Source organism: Podarcis cretensis, assembly GCF_951804945.1.
Source record: "Podarcis cretensis genome assembly, chromosome: 12".
Classification (NCBI taxonomy): domain Eukaryota; kingdom Metazoa; phylum Chordata; class Lepidosauria; order Squamata; family Lacertidae; genus Podarcis; species Podarcis cretensis.
Window position 1 is genome coordinate 49,852,310 of NC_137181.1, and position 13,852 is coordinate 49,866,161.

Here is a 13,852-nt window from a genome sequence, read left to right on the forward strand (position 1 = left end):
AAAAGAAGAACTTTGGGTTGTTACGCCCTTCTAGCAGGTAGGTTTCCACAATGCAGCAATTCCAGCAGCAACTGGAAACTGTTTTATACTTTGAATGCCAGTGAAAAATATTATGGGTTCTTCCCTAACACAAGTGAGTTGTCCCCCGGAATCCAAACATATATTCTCCTCCTTAAATTTGTCATGCTTCTCTGTGATACTGTTGATCTCTTGAGAGGCAGTAGGTTGCCCTGTCTATTACTTAAATTCATTTTTTCCTGTGGGAAATCATAAAATAAATAAATGATAAAATAAATAAGTGTGCCTATAATACCTTGCTCATGTTTGGAGTCAATTAAAGCTGTTTTTTGTTTGTTCTTGTTTTTAAAAACCATTTTGATTGCTCCCAGTGCAAGAAGGTTTTCATATTTAACACTGCAATCCTGTACACCTGGGGGTGAGTCACATTAAATGTAAGGAGGCTTACTTCTGAGTAAGATTGCACTGCAAACTACTGAATGAGCTTCACCGTAATCCCTCTAACCGTATTTGGGGTGGGAGGTGCAGGATTTTCATTTCGTATTTCGAAACAAATGTATAAGTCACCACGAGGCAAGGAATGTTTTGTTTATTCCAGGATTAATCACTGTAGCAGAATGTTCACATTCACTTCACAAAAGAAAATAACCGAACCATCCTCACATATGTTAAATCAGAAATCAGTTCCATGTCCAACGCTGCTCTAATTAAATAAAATGGGGGTAGACTTTGAACCCCCCCAAAACCATATGCAAAAAGCAGCTATTTTAGTAAGATACGTAAAATCCAAGATTTCCACACCAAAATTTAACATCAGTATCACCTTTGCATTGAAAATTGGGCATAGAACCAAAAGGTGAAAATGCTTAGCTGCTGCTGAGACACCCATTCTATTCACCAGAGATTTGTCAGAATTAAATTTGAAATGGATTCTCATAACCATTGAAAAATGCTTTTCATGTTGATATCTGGACAGATTGCCTCTTAACGCCCGTAGCAATTTTTTTGGTATATTTTGGCTCCTTTGGAAGTTGTTCAGATTAACAGTGTATGAAAGATGTGAGGGTATTTTCCTTCTGCAGTGATTGTGACACACATCAACAATTCTGGCGATCAGACGACAGAGGGATGAATGAAATACTTTTTAATATGTCTACAACCGAGTGGTAAGAAACTATAGGAGAAAGATAGTATTTTTTTCTGGAAAATTCTGCATATGTTTATATAATATATATTGCATTGTATCGTTTTACAGACAAATTTACATCAAATACATATGTTTTCTTTTAAAACACTGATTCGAAAAGGATGATAATTTCCTCCCCACCCTGTACAGAAATGGGACTTGATTTTCATTTCTTTTAAGCATAGTTTGAAACTCTCTAAGAAGAGTATTCATATTCTTCGGCACTCCGGCGTCCAAAATCCATCCATCCCATGTAGTCTCTGTCTCTTATTCTGTGCGTCGGGTCAAAACTCTGCAATCCCATCACAGAGACCTTTCCAGAAGCACCTTGGAGAAAACAAGAAAATAAAGAGTGAAATAGAAGTACATGTTCACTATCAAAATAATAGAAGAAAACCCGAAAAGTAATTGCTTCTGTTTTCGAACGGACCTCAGAAGTCTAATGGCATCCAAGGCTCATTTCTCAATTTCCCCCACTGAACTTGCTGGTAGCCCTTTGTGCCTCGGTTGTCAAATGTTCGGAAGTCGAACGGTCTTCCCGAACAGATGACATTCAACGACCGAGGTTCCACTGTATATGCAGGAACTATGGGGTGATGCCTTAAACACAAACAAAACTGCTAATTACTATCTGTCGCCATGCAGGCAATACACTTCTCTGGTCAAGAAGGAAGGAGCAGCTTTAGTTTAGTTTAGTTTATTTAGGGCCAGTGTTGTAGAAGCATCTCTGCGTTGAATGCAGAACGATTTGCAAAATAAGGATAAGTCCCTGTTCTGCCACAAAGCTCATTGTGGGCAAGTCACTGATTTTTTAGCTAACCTACTTTACAAGGTAAAGTCTTTTGACTCTGCTCCATTAGCAGAGTGCCTTAAAAAGCAGGGGCAAGGAAAATAGCAGGAAAACTATATAAAAAAAACAACAACCCAAAACACAATGCACATTGGTTTTACTGCTACCCATCCCTGACCATAGCTGTCAACTTTTCCCTTTTCTTGCGAGGAATCCTATTCGGAATAAGGGAATTTCCCTTAAAAAAAAAGGGAAACGTTGACAGCCATGTCCCTGACCCCCCATGGTTTAGTGGTTTGCTCTGCTTTTATTATGCATTTGATTTTTATCTTGTCTTTTTATGCTGCAAACCACCCTGAGATCTGCGGGTGAAGGGTGGTATACAAATTTAAATAATAATAATAATAATAATAATAATAATAATAATAATAATACTTTCAGGGTTCAACCCCTGACTACCATCAGAGAGGAAATGAAACCTCTGCCCTGGCACTGCCACTGTTCTCCATGGAGGAAGGACCGGGAAAGACGCAGGCTGCCTAACCCACTTGGACATTGGATGTTGCCTGTTGCATCCCCTAAACTGTGTGCCTGGTCCAAGCCCTCTTTACACTGGGAGGTTGGTTGCCTCACTCTGGAACAGCATAGCTCTGAGGACTGAGGCTCACTTGCTCAATGAGAGCCAGACAACTGCTCAAGTCCAGGGCTGCGCTTTTGTCAAGGCTCCTCCTGCTCCGTACTGTGTGAAGCCCTGGAGGTTTGTCCTGAACATTTCAAGTAAGTGAATTAATACACACACAACCATTAAGTCCTGAGTCTAGAATTACCTAATGGCACCGCAGAGACGGGGGAAAGCCCCGAGGTATTTTCCAGGCAGTTTAAGCACCATCTGCCGGGCAGTAGTTTCCAGAGGGAGTTATCTGAAGAAGAAGGAAGGACAGAGCCTTCTGGACAAGGGGGAGGCAAGTTGATCTGCTCCACAAGGTAGGGGTAGACACCTCAGGCCCAGACAGAGGTCTTCTCTGACCTTTCATCACCCCCAACCACGCTTCTCTGGGCTACCTCTTAGCTACCGTATTATCCCCTTCCCATATTCTCTCCTTCCTGCCAGAGACAGTCCTACCATTAGGCAAAGTGGGGCGACTGCCTCAGCTGGCAAAAGTTAGAGGGAAGGGACAGCTGTTCTTGCTAAGCTCTCTGGCCATTCCCCTTTGCTGGAGAACAGAGCTGCTTTTGCTGCACGGCCCATTTCCAACTGCTAGTCCAGTCAGCTACTGAATGCAGAACGAGGAGAGGCCACCATCTTGTCCTTCAACTCAGGTGGAAAGATATCTTGGGCTGGCCCTGTTCCCTGCTTACACAACAGCCTGCTTGTTCTCTGCCTTATCAGCCGGATAGCTCAGTTGGTTAGAGCACGGTGTTGATAACACCAAGGTTGCAGGTTTGATCCCCTTGTGGGACAGCTGCCTATTCCTGCATCGCAGCGGGCTGGACTAGATGATCCTCAGGGTCTCTTCCTACAATACTAGAATTCGAGTTTGCCTTTGTTAGGCTGATTGTTGCAACAGCAAATGAAACTTCAAGAGAGTCATCTGGACTCAGATGATGTCTCTGCTTTGTACTCCATTGGCATGAAGGGAAATAACCCTGCCCTATTGCCTCTCTCTAGCGTTTGATCTTTAGAGATAGACTGCTACTGCACAAGGAGGTTCTATTTTGCTGGTCGGAAGGGCTTGCATTGGCAGAGCTGAGAAGAGTCAGATTGACACTTTCTCCAGGTGAAACTGAGGAAGGGTGTGATAAGGCTTGTCGGAGTAGGTGAAACCTGTACACCCCTCTTTTAAAGGCACCAGCATTGAAGAATTGACCTGTTTAATCAACAAAAACCCTTTCCACTGGCTGGACTAACAAGATGCAACCTCAATGCCTGGGCTTTGCGGGGGGGGGGGGATCATGATGAGAGAGGTCACCTGCCTTCCATTTGAAGCTATTCATGTGTTGAATTTTACAGGGGTATTTCTTTGACATAGTACACTTGGGTAGAAAAAATGATTCAAAAGATACCTCTTCGGGCTTGCTGGAGATATTTGGCCAGCAGAGCTCCCAGGTTAGCCTTTGGGTCAACGTTGCCGTCCAGCTGCTGGATAGATTTCCCAGAGCCTGGAGTACGGACATGCCGGTAGTTTTCCAGCAAGCTCTTCTCAAGATCAGTAGCCACAGGATTAGCATTGTGGGATCCTGAATTCTGCTGCCCCAAGGAGCTTGTGGACAGCACAGCCAGGAGCAGGCAGATGCAGACCCCACTGTTCATAGCTAGGGAAGAAAAGGAAGAAGAGATTGTCAAGGATGCTAAAAGGCTCCTTCACACACACCATAGTCTACCTCCAAATCAACAAATATTCTGGCAGCTCAATTAGACAAGGAAGAGATGCATTTAACTGCCTATGGGGACTAAAGACCATAGAGATCCATACCCTTGGTTGATTATAGCTTGAGCAAAGATAACCAGTTAATCGTTGGATGGGGGACCAACTGCTTTGACCATCTGAAACCATTCATTGCTTTCCCTTTTGCAGTGCTGGCAGGGGGAAGCACTTGCCCCTCTTTTGAAAGCGAGACGTTCTGCTTTGGAAAGGCAACGAAATATTTACTATATTAGCATGGTTCTGGTTGCTCTGAGTCACTAAATATCATCTCTACATCCTAGGGAAAAAATACAAAGAGATGTTGACTTCCTTCCTGGATGATGTGAATGCATGGATCTACACCACAAGACCACACTTTCTGTACCCTGCCTTAATTTATCTGGAGTAAATGTATACTTGCTGTTCCAGTTCCAGGTTTGCACTCTGGTAAGTAGAAAACTAGAAAAGCTAAATTCACCTATGAGAAAGAGAACTTTTATTCAGCATTCTGGCTGTGGGTAGGACAGAGTAACTGAGGCTACAATCCCATATGTAAGTCTCACTGAGTTCATCAGGATCTGTTTCTTAGTAGACATGCATAAGATTTCAGAATAAAAGGTATTGGTTGCCATTAAAGCCGTCTTAGGTATGTGTCCCTTCAGAATACATGTGTGTGAAATACACAACTAATGCTTTTGCTGTGCGTGTGAGTGAGGAGGGAGTGAAGTAGACATGTCTGAAGATATTTTTTGTGAGAGGGTACGAAATGCAAAGTGAACATTTGATTTTGTGCAGAGCCCACAACTTGACAGATCTATTAAATTCACATGCATTATAGGTTTCAATACAACACCTGTTTCACATACATCTGAGAAATCAGAATATGGTACACCTAAAAATAAGTCCCATTTGTTTTAGTATCATCTTGAGTTTAACCCAGCAATAAAACATAAATGCTTGCATTGGGCTGGAATGTGTCAAGATGTCTCTTACATGCTAAAATCACCAAGCTCCTTAAACTTAAAAAGAAATTACAGCCCCAAAATCATTCAGCAGAGACTGTTCTGCAGTCATGATAAAAAAAGGTAGCAATGCCAACATCTAATCTCCAAGTAACAAATTGTAAGTTGAAAAAAGAAAATAAAGAAAAAGTGTTACTTAAATAACCCAGCTGCTAATATTATGGTGTAGAGACTAAAATTCAAATTATACAACCTTTCCAGCCCCCCCACCCATGACACATATGCCACTAAAATCCTATACACACTTACCTGGAAGTTTTATTGAATTAAATGTGGCTTATTTCTGAAGAGTAAGCATGTATAGGATTTCACTGCATGTAGAAATGTCATTCAGATTTTTAAAAGACACCTGAATTCTGTCTGATAAATGTTGGGTTTGGGTTTTCAAAGAGATTTTACAGCCTGCTCCATATAAAAAGTTACTGTAAAATTGCCTTTTGGTCTAGCACAGGCAACACCACCCAGCAGGAGCTGGAACTGAAAACAGCAACAGCCTGAAAACTCTGCTTTGTTGCCCAAGATGCTTCCTCAAAATGCAGTGAATCGACCCTGTACATGTTTAGTAAAAGGTTAAGAAAGGCAGAGAGGAAGAGTTTTTAAACTCAAAGTGCCTGTGAAGCTGCTTGCAACAGTTTGGAAGACCATCGCTGATTTCATTCTTACAATTTCTAAGAAAATCTCAGTGCAGTCTGAGAAACCCTTAAGTACAAAAAAAATGAAGCAAAAAAGCCAGCCACTAGCTTTTTCCTCCCCCCCCCCCACACTCTAAAGGCAGATTCTCAGTGAAATAATCATCTCGTACCTTCTAAATGAGGTGCAGGTTGCAGCTGTGCACGAGAGAAGAGAGGCAGGCTCGAGGTTGTAGCTGAGCCCTTCAATGCTGCCCCTTAAATAGTCTGGTTCAGTGTCATCTGTTTGCACAGCTCTGACGCAAGGATGGGACACACTCCAATGTATGGGTGGAGGAAAGGCACTTGTATTAGGGTTGGGGGGTGGGAGAAGTTGCCAAACAAAAGGGTTCAGTTCTGTCTCTGCAGCAAGCAGGGCTTTGCTTCCCTGACATATACTTCTGCCTAGCAATGTTGCAGGGACTTTGACTATGTATTGAGAGAAGAAATGAGAACGTTGTTAATTCAGGGGCACCGTTGGAGTGACTTTAATGCAGAGCTGTGGTGACGGCAACTAGAATTAATGAAGCTATCTTGATTAGGCATCCAAGTCTTTTCACAGGTACACAGCCAAAGCAATTGAGCACAATCCTTAATTTTGTATCGCTGTGATCCTATGCACATTCACTTGGGAATAAGTCTAAAAGGAAGCAGAGAAACTTACTTCTGAGCAAATATGCATAGGGTTTGGGTTAAGATTAGGTTTAAATGGGATAGTTTTAGCATTTTTATTGCTTTAAATCCTATGGTGCCTCCCACCTCTCTCTCCTGAATATGCTCACCAGCCTGCAATCTTAAACAGATTCACTTGGGTGCACAGTCTAACACTGGAACAGGTAACATGGCGCCCTGCCAGGGTACAATTCCCATCAGCCTCAGACATCATAGCCAGTGGTCAGGGATGATGGGAACTGTAATCTGTAACATCTGGAAGTCACTTTGTTGACAGCCCCTGGACTATCAAAACCAAACAAATGATTTGGGGGTCTGGGGTGCAGTCTTGTTACTCTATGGAATCCTGCAGGTGCTCACATTTGAAACAACTACTCATGGCTTGTCTTGTGATCTTAAGAAGACCAATGAGCTGCTTACAGCTGAACTATAAGAGCAAGGAATAACCAATGTGATGTCCTCTCAATGTTGTTGACCCCTGACCATTGGACATGTCTGAGGCTGATAGAAGTTGTAACTCAACAACATTTGTAGGGGACCATATTGGCTACCCTTGCTGCAAGCTGTACCAAATTCATTGGAACTTCCCAAAGTAACGTGATAACTAATAATATAGGGTGGGTTGTTCTTTTGGCTTTTTTGAGTATTTTTAATCTTTGTTGGAAGCCGCCCAGAGTGGCTGGAGAAACCCAGCCAGATGAGCGGGGTACAAATAATAAATTATTATTATCATTATTCTGCACAATGTGTGCTTTGTAAAGCTGAACATTGTGCCCTTTTTGTAAACTGGTCAGCGGTTTTCTTACAATCAAGTGATATATAAAAAGGTAAAGGTAAAGGACCCCTGATAATTAAGTCCAGTCGTGAACGACTCTGGGGTTTCGGTGCTCATCTCGCTTTACTGGCCGAGGGAGCTGACATTTGTCCGCAGTTTTTCTGGGTCATGTGGCCAGCATGACTAAGTTGCCTCTGGCAAAACCAGAGCAGTGCACGGAAATGCCGTTTACCTTCCCGCCAGAGCGGTACCTATTTATCTACTTGCACTTTGACATGCTTTCAAACTGTTAGGTTGGCAGGAGCAGGGACCGAGCAATGGGAGCTCACCCCGTTGCAGGGATTCGAACTGCCAACCTTCCGATCGGCAAGCCCTAGGGTCTGTGGTTCAGACCACAGTGCCACCCAAGTGATATATACCTTATGTTAAATATATAAATTAAATGCCTTATGGCCTAGCACCATTTGGGGTTTAATGGGTAACCTGTGTGGCAGTTTGAGCTAATGAATATTAACATGTATTGTCTGCCACTCACCCTCCTACTAGTATATGTGGAACTGATCCATAGTAGTCTATGGTTTGGAATCCAGAGTAAGACAGCCATGATTTAATCCAAACCACATTGAATTCAGGGGAAATTAAACTTAGTCTGGATCCAATGGTAAGCGACTACTCTGGAGACAAATGGTTTCTGATTGTATCTGCTGCATGAGAAGTTTAATAATAGTTATCTAAGAAAGTATTGATGCCAACTGGACTGATTCATTTCTCCTCCTCCTCTGGCAGCCTAAAAATGTATACAGATGTGCAGAGGTGGATTTAGGGAACAAGCTACTGGTTTGGTTGCAGCGGGAATGTAAGAGGCAGGCGGTGCTGAATTTTGGCATCAAACAGGATGCATGCTGCTGAAATCTGAGGCTCCAAGATCTTCCACTGAGACGTGGTCTTCCTTATTTTAATGTTGTGGAAAGAAAGCCCATGCAATCAATGGTTAACAAAAAGAATGGAACGCTTCCAGGTGAGCATCGGTTGTTTCCTGATTCCTTTCAAAAACCCTTTCTACTTTTTTATTTAAAAAATGAAATAAAATTCCAGACAGTGAAGTATGGGAAGCTGTGAGTAATAGACTCTTCGCTGAGCAGGAAGGGATCTCAGAAGTGGGTGGGCAAAGAAAGGATGACAAAGCAAGACATAGCATCATAGAATTATAGAGTTGAAATGCACTCTGAGCATCATCTATCCCAACCCAATGCAATGCAGGAATCCTGCCCACAGCCGTCCCTGAGTGAGTGCGAACTACCAGCCTTATGAGGAATGGTTGAAGGAGCTGGGTGTGTTTAGCCTAGAAAAGAGGAGACTGAGAGGAGATCTGATAGCTATCATCAAGTATCTCAAGAGCTGTCACATGGAAGAGGGAACACGCTTGTTTTCTCCTGCTCTGGAGGGTAGGACTCAAACCAATGGCTTCAAGTTACAAGAAAGCAGATTCCAACTAAACATCAGGGAAAGCTCCCTGACAGTAAGAGCTGTTTCACAGTGGAACAGATTCCCTCCGGAGGTTGTGGGCTCTCCTTCCTTGGAGGTTTTTAAGCAGAGCTTGGGTGGCCGTCTGTCATGTATGGTCTAGTTGAGATTCCTGCTTTGCAGGGGTGCGTGTGGACTAGATGAACCTTGGGATCCCTCCCAATTCTATGATTCTATAGAAGTCCACCAATAATAATAAGCAGAAAGCAGAAATGAGCAAGGAGGACAACGTCAATAATATTTGGCTAGGGCAAGGTGCAGTAGTAGTAGTAGTAATAAATATGTCAAAGAGAAAAACAACTACTAGACTTTTAGAAGACATCTGAAGGGAGCCCTGTTTAGGGAAGCTTTTAATGTTTAATACATTATTGTATTTTAATATTCTGTTGGAACCTGCCCAGAGTGGCTGGCGAAACCCAGCCAGATGGGTGGCGTATAAATAACAACAACAACAACAACAACAACAACAACAACAACAACAACAACAACAACAACAACAACATTATTATTATTATTATTATTATTATTATTATTATTATTATTATTAACTTGGCCGCTTCGTCGCGATACTTCGCCCACGGCGGAGCTCTCCAGGGTGCTGAACCAGCCCGAGCCAAGTCCTGACTTTCAGCTTTTAGGCTTCCCCGTCCGGATCGTGCAACTTTTCGGGGTCCACGTCTGAGTGGAGAGGGATTATGAGGTGCATTGGGAGTGGCTTCCCTTCGCCCCCAGGGTTTCAGACCCAGCTCTTTCGGGGCTAAGGGGGTGAAACCTGGGATCGGGGGCCAGACACCCCCTTCGTCGGAGCTAGGGCTCTTTTCTCCATGAGGACTGCTTGGAAGCTCGCTAGAGCCCCGAGGTGCCTGGACGGGGCTTTTACCCGTCGCTTTAAAAAAGAAGAGAGAGAAATGCAAACAGAGCCGCGCGGCTGAAACCTCGCCTCCTTCCCGGGCGGGTCCAGGGCGCTAAGAAGCGAGCAAACAGTCCCCGGGCAGGGCGCCCGTCCATTGATCCGCCCTGGCGCCGCCGCCGGACCAAGGGATCTCGCAGCCAGGCATCGATCCCAGCGCTGGATTCCCGACCGTCTGTCGAGGGAGGTCGAAGGGGGAAGCGGTTCTGCAGCCTGGAAACGCATCGCCGCAAAAAGGGAGACTCCGGAGTGCCCTGGGCTCACATCTCCAGAAAAGAAAACCTTTCCCTCTGGTCCTCTCCAAGAAAAAATACCCGCTTACCTTCTCCTTCTGCCCCGGATAGGTGTGGGGAGTCTGGCTGAACTCGCCCCCTTGTCCCTTTGTGTTTCGAACTTTTCTTTTCCCCAGGAAGTTGCTTGGCGAAGCTCCTTCGCCCGCTGCCCTCGCTCAGTGCCCAGAAGTTCCAGAGCGATTTTGGCTGCCAGTGCAGACGCTGCGCTTTCCTCCCGAGACGTTACGCGGGAGGGGAGCTGCGGGGTAGAGGCGAGACGCTGTGGAGTGAGGGAGAACTTGGGGAGGGGGGGCGGACAGCGAGGCCTCTTCTAGTCCTTCCACTAATTAATTAATTAGTTAATTACTTTTGTATCTGCCAAGGAGCTCTAGGTGGCCGGCAGGTGTGCCAACTTCAATAAAATTTGGGGGGGGGGAGTAAGCCCCACCCCACATAATCCATCACAGGATGCGGCGCATGCACATCATTTGAATGGAAATGCCCATCAACTTGAGGGGTGCATAATAACCCTCAAATATTTTATCGGGGGTCCCTGAAGGGACCTCAGCCCCTATGAGTTGGCTCCTACGGTGGCTCGCATGGTGCCCCTCCCCCTCCCTGTTTCATCTTCACAACAATCCCGTGAGGTAGGTTAGTCCGAGAGACCGTGGCTGGCCCAAGGTCACCCAGTGATCTTCATGGCTCAATGGGGATTGGCGTCCTGGTCCCCCAGGTCCTAGACCAGCACTCAAACCACTGCACCATCTTATCTGTTTCTGCTACACCGCACTAATTTCAGAGGTGAATTTATGAGTGTGCCAGCAATTTGCCCACCCCAAGGGCAGCTGCCAAACAATGACAAACAATGGAAGGCAAGAGGCACATGTTACCGAATTTTGGCGCTGCGCAGGATGCTGCTGAAGTTTTAAAGCCCAGAGTCTGCCACTGCTGATTTAAGGTAAAGGGACCCCTGACCATTAGGTCCAGTCGTGGCTGACTCTGGGGTTGCGGCACTCATCTCGCTTTATTGGCCGAGGGAGCCGGCGTTTGTCCGCAGACAGCTTCCAGGTCATGTGGCCAGCATGACAAAGCCACTTCTGGCGAACCAGAGCAGCACATTGAAACACCATTTACCTTCCTGCCAGAGTGGTACCTATTTATCTACTTGCACTTTGACGTGCTTTTGAACTGCTAGGTCAGCAGGAGCAGGGACTGAGCAATGGGAGCTCACCCCGTCACGGGAATTTGAACCGCCAACCTTCTGATCGGCAAGTCCTAGGCTCTGTGCTTTAACCCACAGCGCGACCCGTGTCCCTACTGCTGATTTAGTTATCAGTTTATTTATTACATTTATATTCCACCTTCCCTCTAAGGATCTCAGGGTGGTGTTCTCCTCCTGCTTCCTCCCCATCTTATCCTTACAACAACAATCCTGTGAGGTGCGTGAGTGACTGGCCCAAGGTCACACCCAGTGAACTTCATGGCTGAGGGGGGACTTGAACCCAGGTTTCCCAGGTCCCAGTCCAGCAGTCTAACTGCTACACCATACTGGCATCTTAGCATCTTAGATGTGGGTGATGGAAAGCTATTCTGGTAACATGATGTATGCCTAGAAGCAGTGTAGGCTGTTCCGTTGTGGGTGGGGCCACTGCCCCAAAAACCTCAGTCTGCCTTCAGAGAGCCCCCACCTGCCTGCCTGCTTACTTACAACCAATGAAGGCGTAGCGCAGCTTGTCATTGGCTGTAGCACCACCTACTGGTGCTCTCCCTGCCTTCTGCCTCATCAGTCCCCTTCGGGCACCAGACACCACTGCCTAGAACAGGGATTTTTACCTGTGGTTTATGGACAACTCGAGGGTCCATGGATGGTCTTCAGGTGGCCTGTGAACTAGGTGCAAAAGAAATGTTGCAATCAAATAAATGGTGTTTATGCACCCCCCCCCTCTGGGGAGGGGGTCCATAGCTTTTATCAGATTCTCGAAGCAGTCTATGACCCAAAAAAGGTGAAGAACCACTAGCCTAGAAGGTTCAAAATCTACAGTAGGAAAACAATATATGGTGGGCAGAAGGTCCAGGAACTGACATTGTAATGAAGATAGGATATGGTAATCTACTGTGATCATACATGCATACTGTTAACTGGATAGGATTCGGGGGGGGGGGGGACTTTGCAGAGCAGATCTGGTTCCCATTCCTTTCCCAGTACCCATAGGTTTGCCAGTGTTTGTCTCTTTATGGCACCGCACCACCTTGTTGAGTGTAACCCAAGTTGTAGAGCTTGCTACTGTTTTGTGTTACTAATGTTGGCTTTGACTGTCCAATCAAAAATTGAGGAGAGGTCCCAGAAGAAGGGCACTCCGTTTCACTACTAGAAAAACAACGAGTCCTTGGGATATAATCATTTCAAAATGGTGATGAGAAATATTTTTTTAAAAATCAGGAAACATTCCATATTAAGTTGAACATGGCATTAAATAGGTACAGTGGTACCTCAGGTTACAGACACTTCAGGTTACAGACGCTTCAGGTTACAGACTCCGCTAACCCAGAAATAGTACCTCGGGTTAAGAACTTTGCTTCAGGATGAGAACAGAAATCGCGCGGTGGCTGCGCGGCAGCAGCGGGAGGCCCCATTAGCTAAAGTGGTACCTCAGGTTAAGAACAGTTTCAGGTTAAGAATGGACCTCTGGAACGAATTAAGTTCTTAACCCGAGATACCACTGTACACAAATGATAAGGTATTGAGCGTCCTCTGTCCATGGGTAAGACAGAGCCAATCACTTGACAAAAGACAACCTATGTTTTTTAAATTCAGTAGTAGAAACTTCTAAGTTCATTTATGGCTTGAAGTTCATATGCCCTGAAGTTCACAGTCGCCCACTCTACATAATTCCATGCAATCTGCCCACCTTTCTGTTCATGAATTTTCTTTCACACTCTCTTCAAATGCAACCTAGAATGAGACCCCACCTTCTGGAAAGCTTTGGTCCCTCACATATGTGTAAGTGATTAATTATGTTCAACCATGTTTAAGTATTCATTTTGCACTGTGGGAGCCGGCGAGCTCAATCTTGAACAGTTTGCACCAAGTTCTTTAGGACAACATTGGTGTATGGGAGGGCCTGCTACATAGTAGAAACCAATTTCTGTGGTAGAAGCTGATATTTGTTTTAACTTTAGCATTGTTTCTGGTATTCATTGAGCTACACTTGGGGAGTGGGTTGGAGGAGAACAAGGCATCTAAAATGTTGGAGTAGCATTGAGGAGGCCCATTAAGTTCATCAGATGACCTTGGGTCAATTACCATCAACCAGTTTAACCTATTTTAGAGTGATGCTATGAGAATAAAAGGGCAGAATTGTGCATGAGCTCCTTTGAGGAAGAACAGGACGCAATTGTAATAAATAAATAATATTGCCATATGGATAAATGTAAACTCCGAGGCATACATATTCGAGCTTTAAAGCATTCACCTCCTTCTGAAGGCATAATATCAAAGAACCAGTGTCCTGTTTTCACAGATGACGGACTGTATTGCTTGCGGCCAATTTGCAGTTTATTCCTGTAGTTTACATATTTTATCATTTTCTGTTATGTTCATGCTTAATAA

The 13,852-nt window shown here is 44.7% G+C and overlaps 1 protein-coding gene across 2 annotated transcripts; it reads right to left on the bottom strand.

Annotated features, from left to right (window-relative positions):
* Nucleotides 1–591: 591 nt before the first annotated feature.
* CCK (cholecystokinin) lies at nucleotides 592–10,497 on the bottom strand. 2 transcript variants are annotated; one of them, XM_079947483.1, is made up of 3 exons: nucleotides 10,293–10,497; nucleotides 4,059–4,307; nucleotides 592–1,531 (listed from the first exon to the last, which is right to left on the bottom strand). In XM_079947483.1, exons 2-3 carry the CDS (start codon nucleotides 4,303–4,305, stop codon nucleotides 1,401–1,403), a joined length of 378 nt encoding a protein of 125 aa, XP_079803609.1. In that variant the 5' UTR covers nucleotides 4,306–4,307; nucleotides 10,293–10,497; the 3' UTR covers nucleotides 592–1,400. The 2 variants fall into 2 exon arrangements, with proteins under 2 accessions (XP_079803609.1, XP_079803608.1); XM_079947482.1 differs by lacking the exon at nucleotides 10,293–10,497 and adding an exon at nucleotides 6,224–6,465.
* Nucleotides 10,498–13,852: the final 3,355 nt, after the last annotated feature.

What these genes read in the sequence shown, in the direction of transcription:
- CCK (XM_079947483.1), bottom strand. Translation starts at nt 4,305, where the DNA reads ATGAACAGTGGGGTCTGCATCTGCCTGCTCCTGGCTGTGCTGTCCACA. An exon ending in TCTCCAGCAAGCCCGAAGAG is followed by an intron (nt 1,532 to 4,058) that starts GTATCTTTTGAA and finishes GTTTTCTCCAAG; the next exon opens with GTGCTTCTGGAAAGGTCTCT.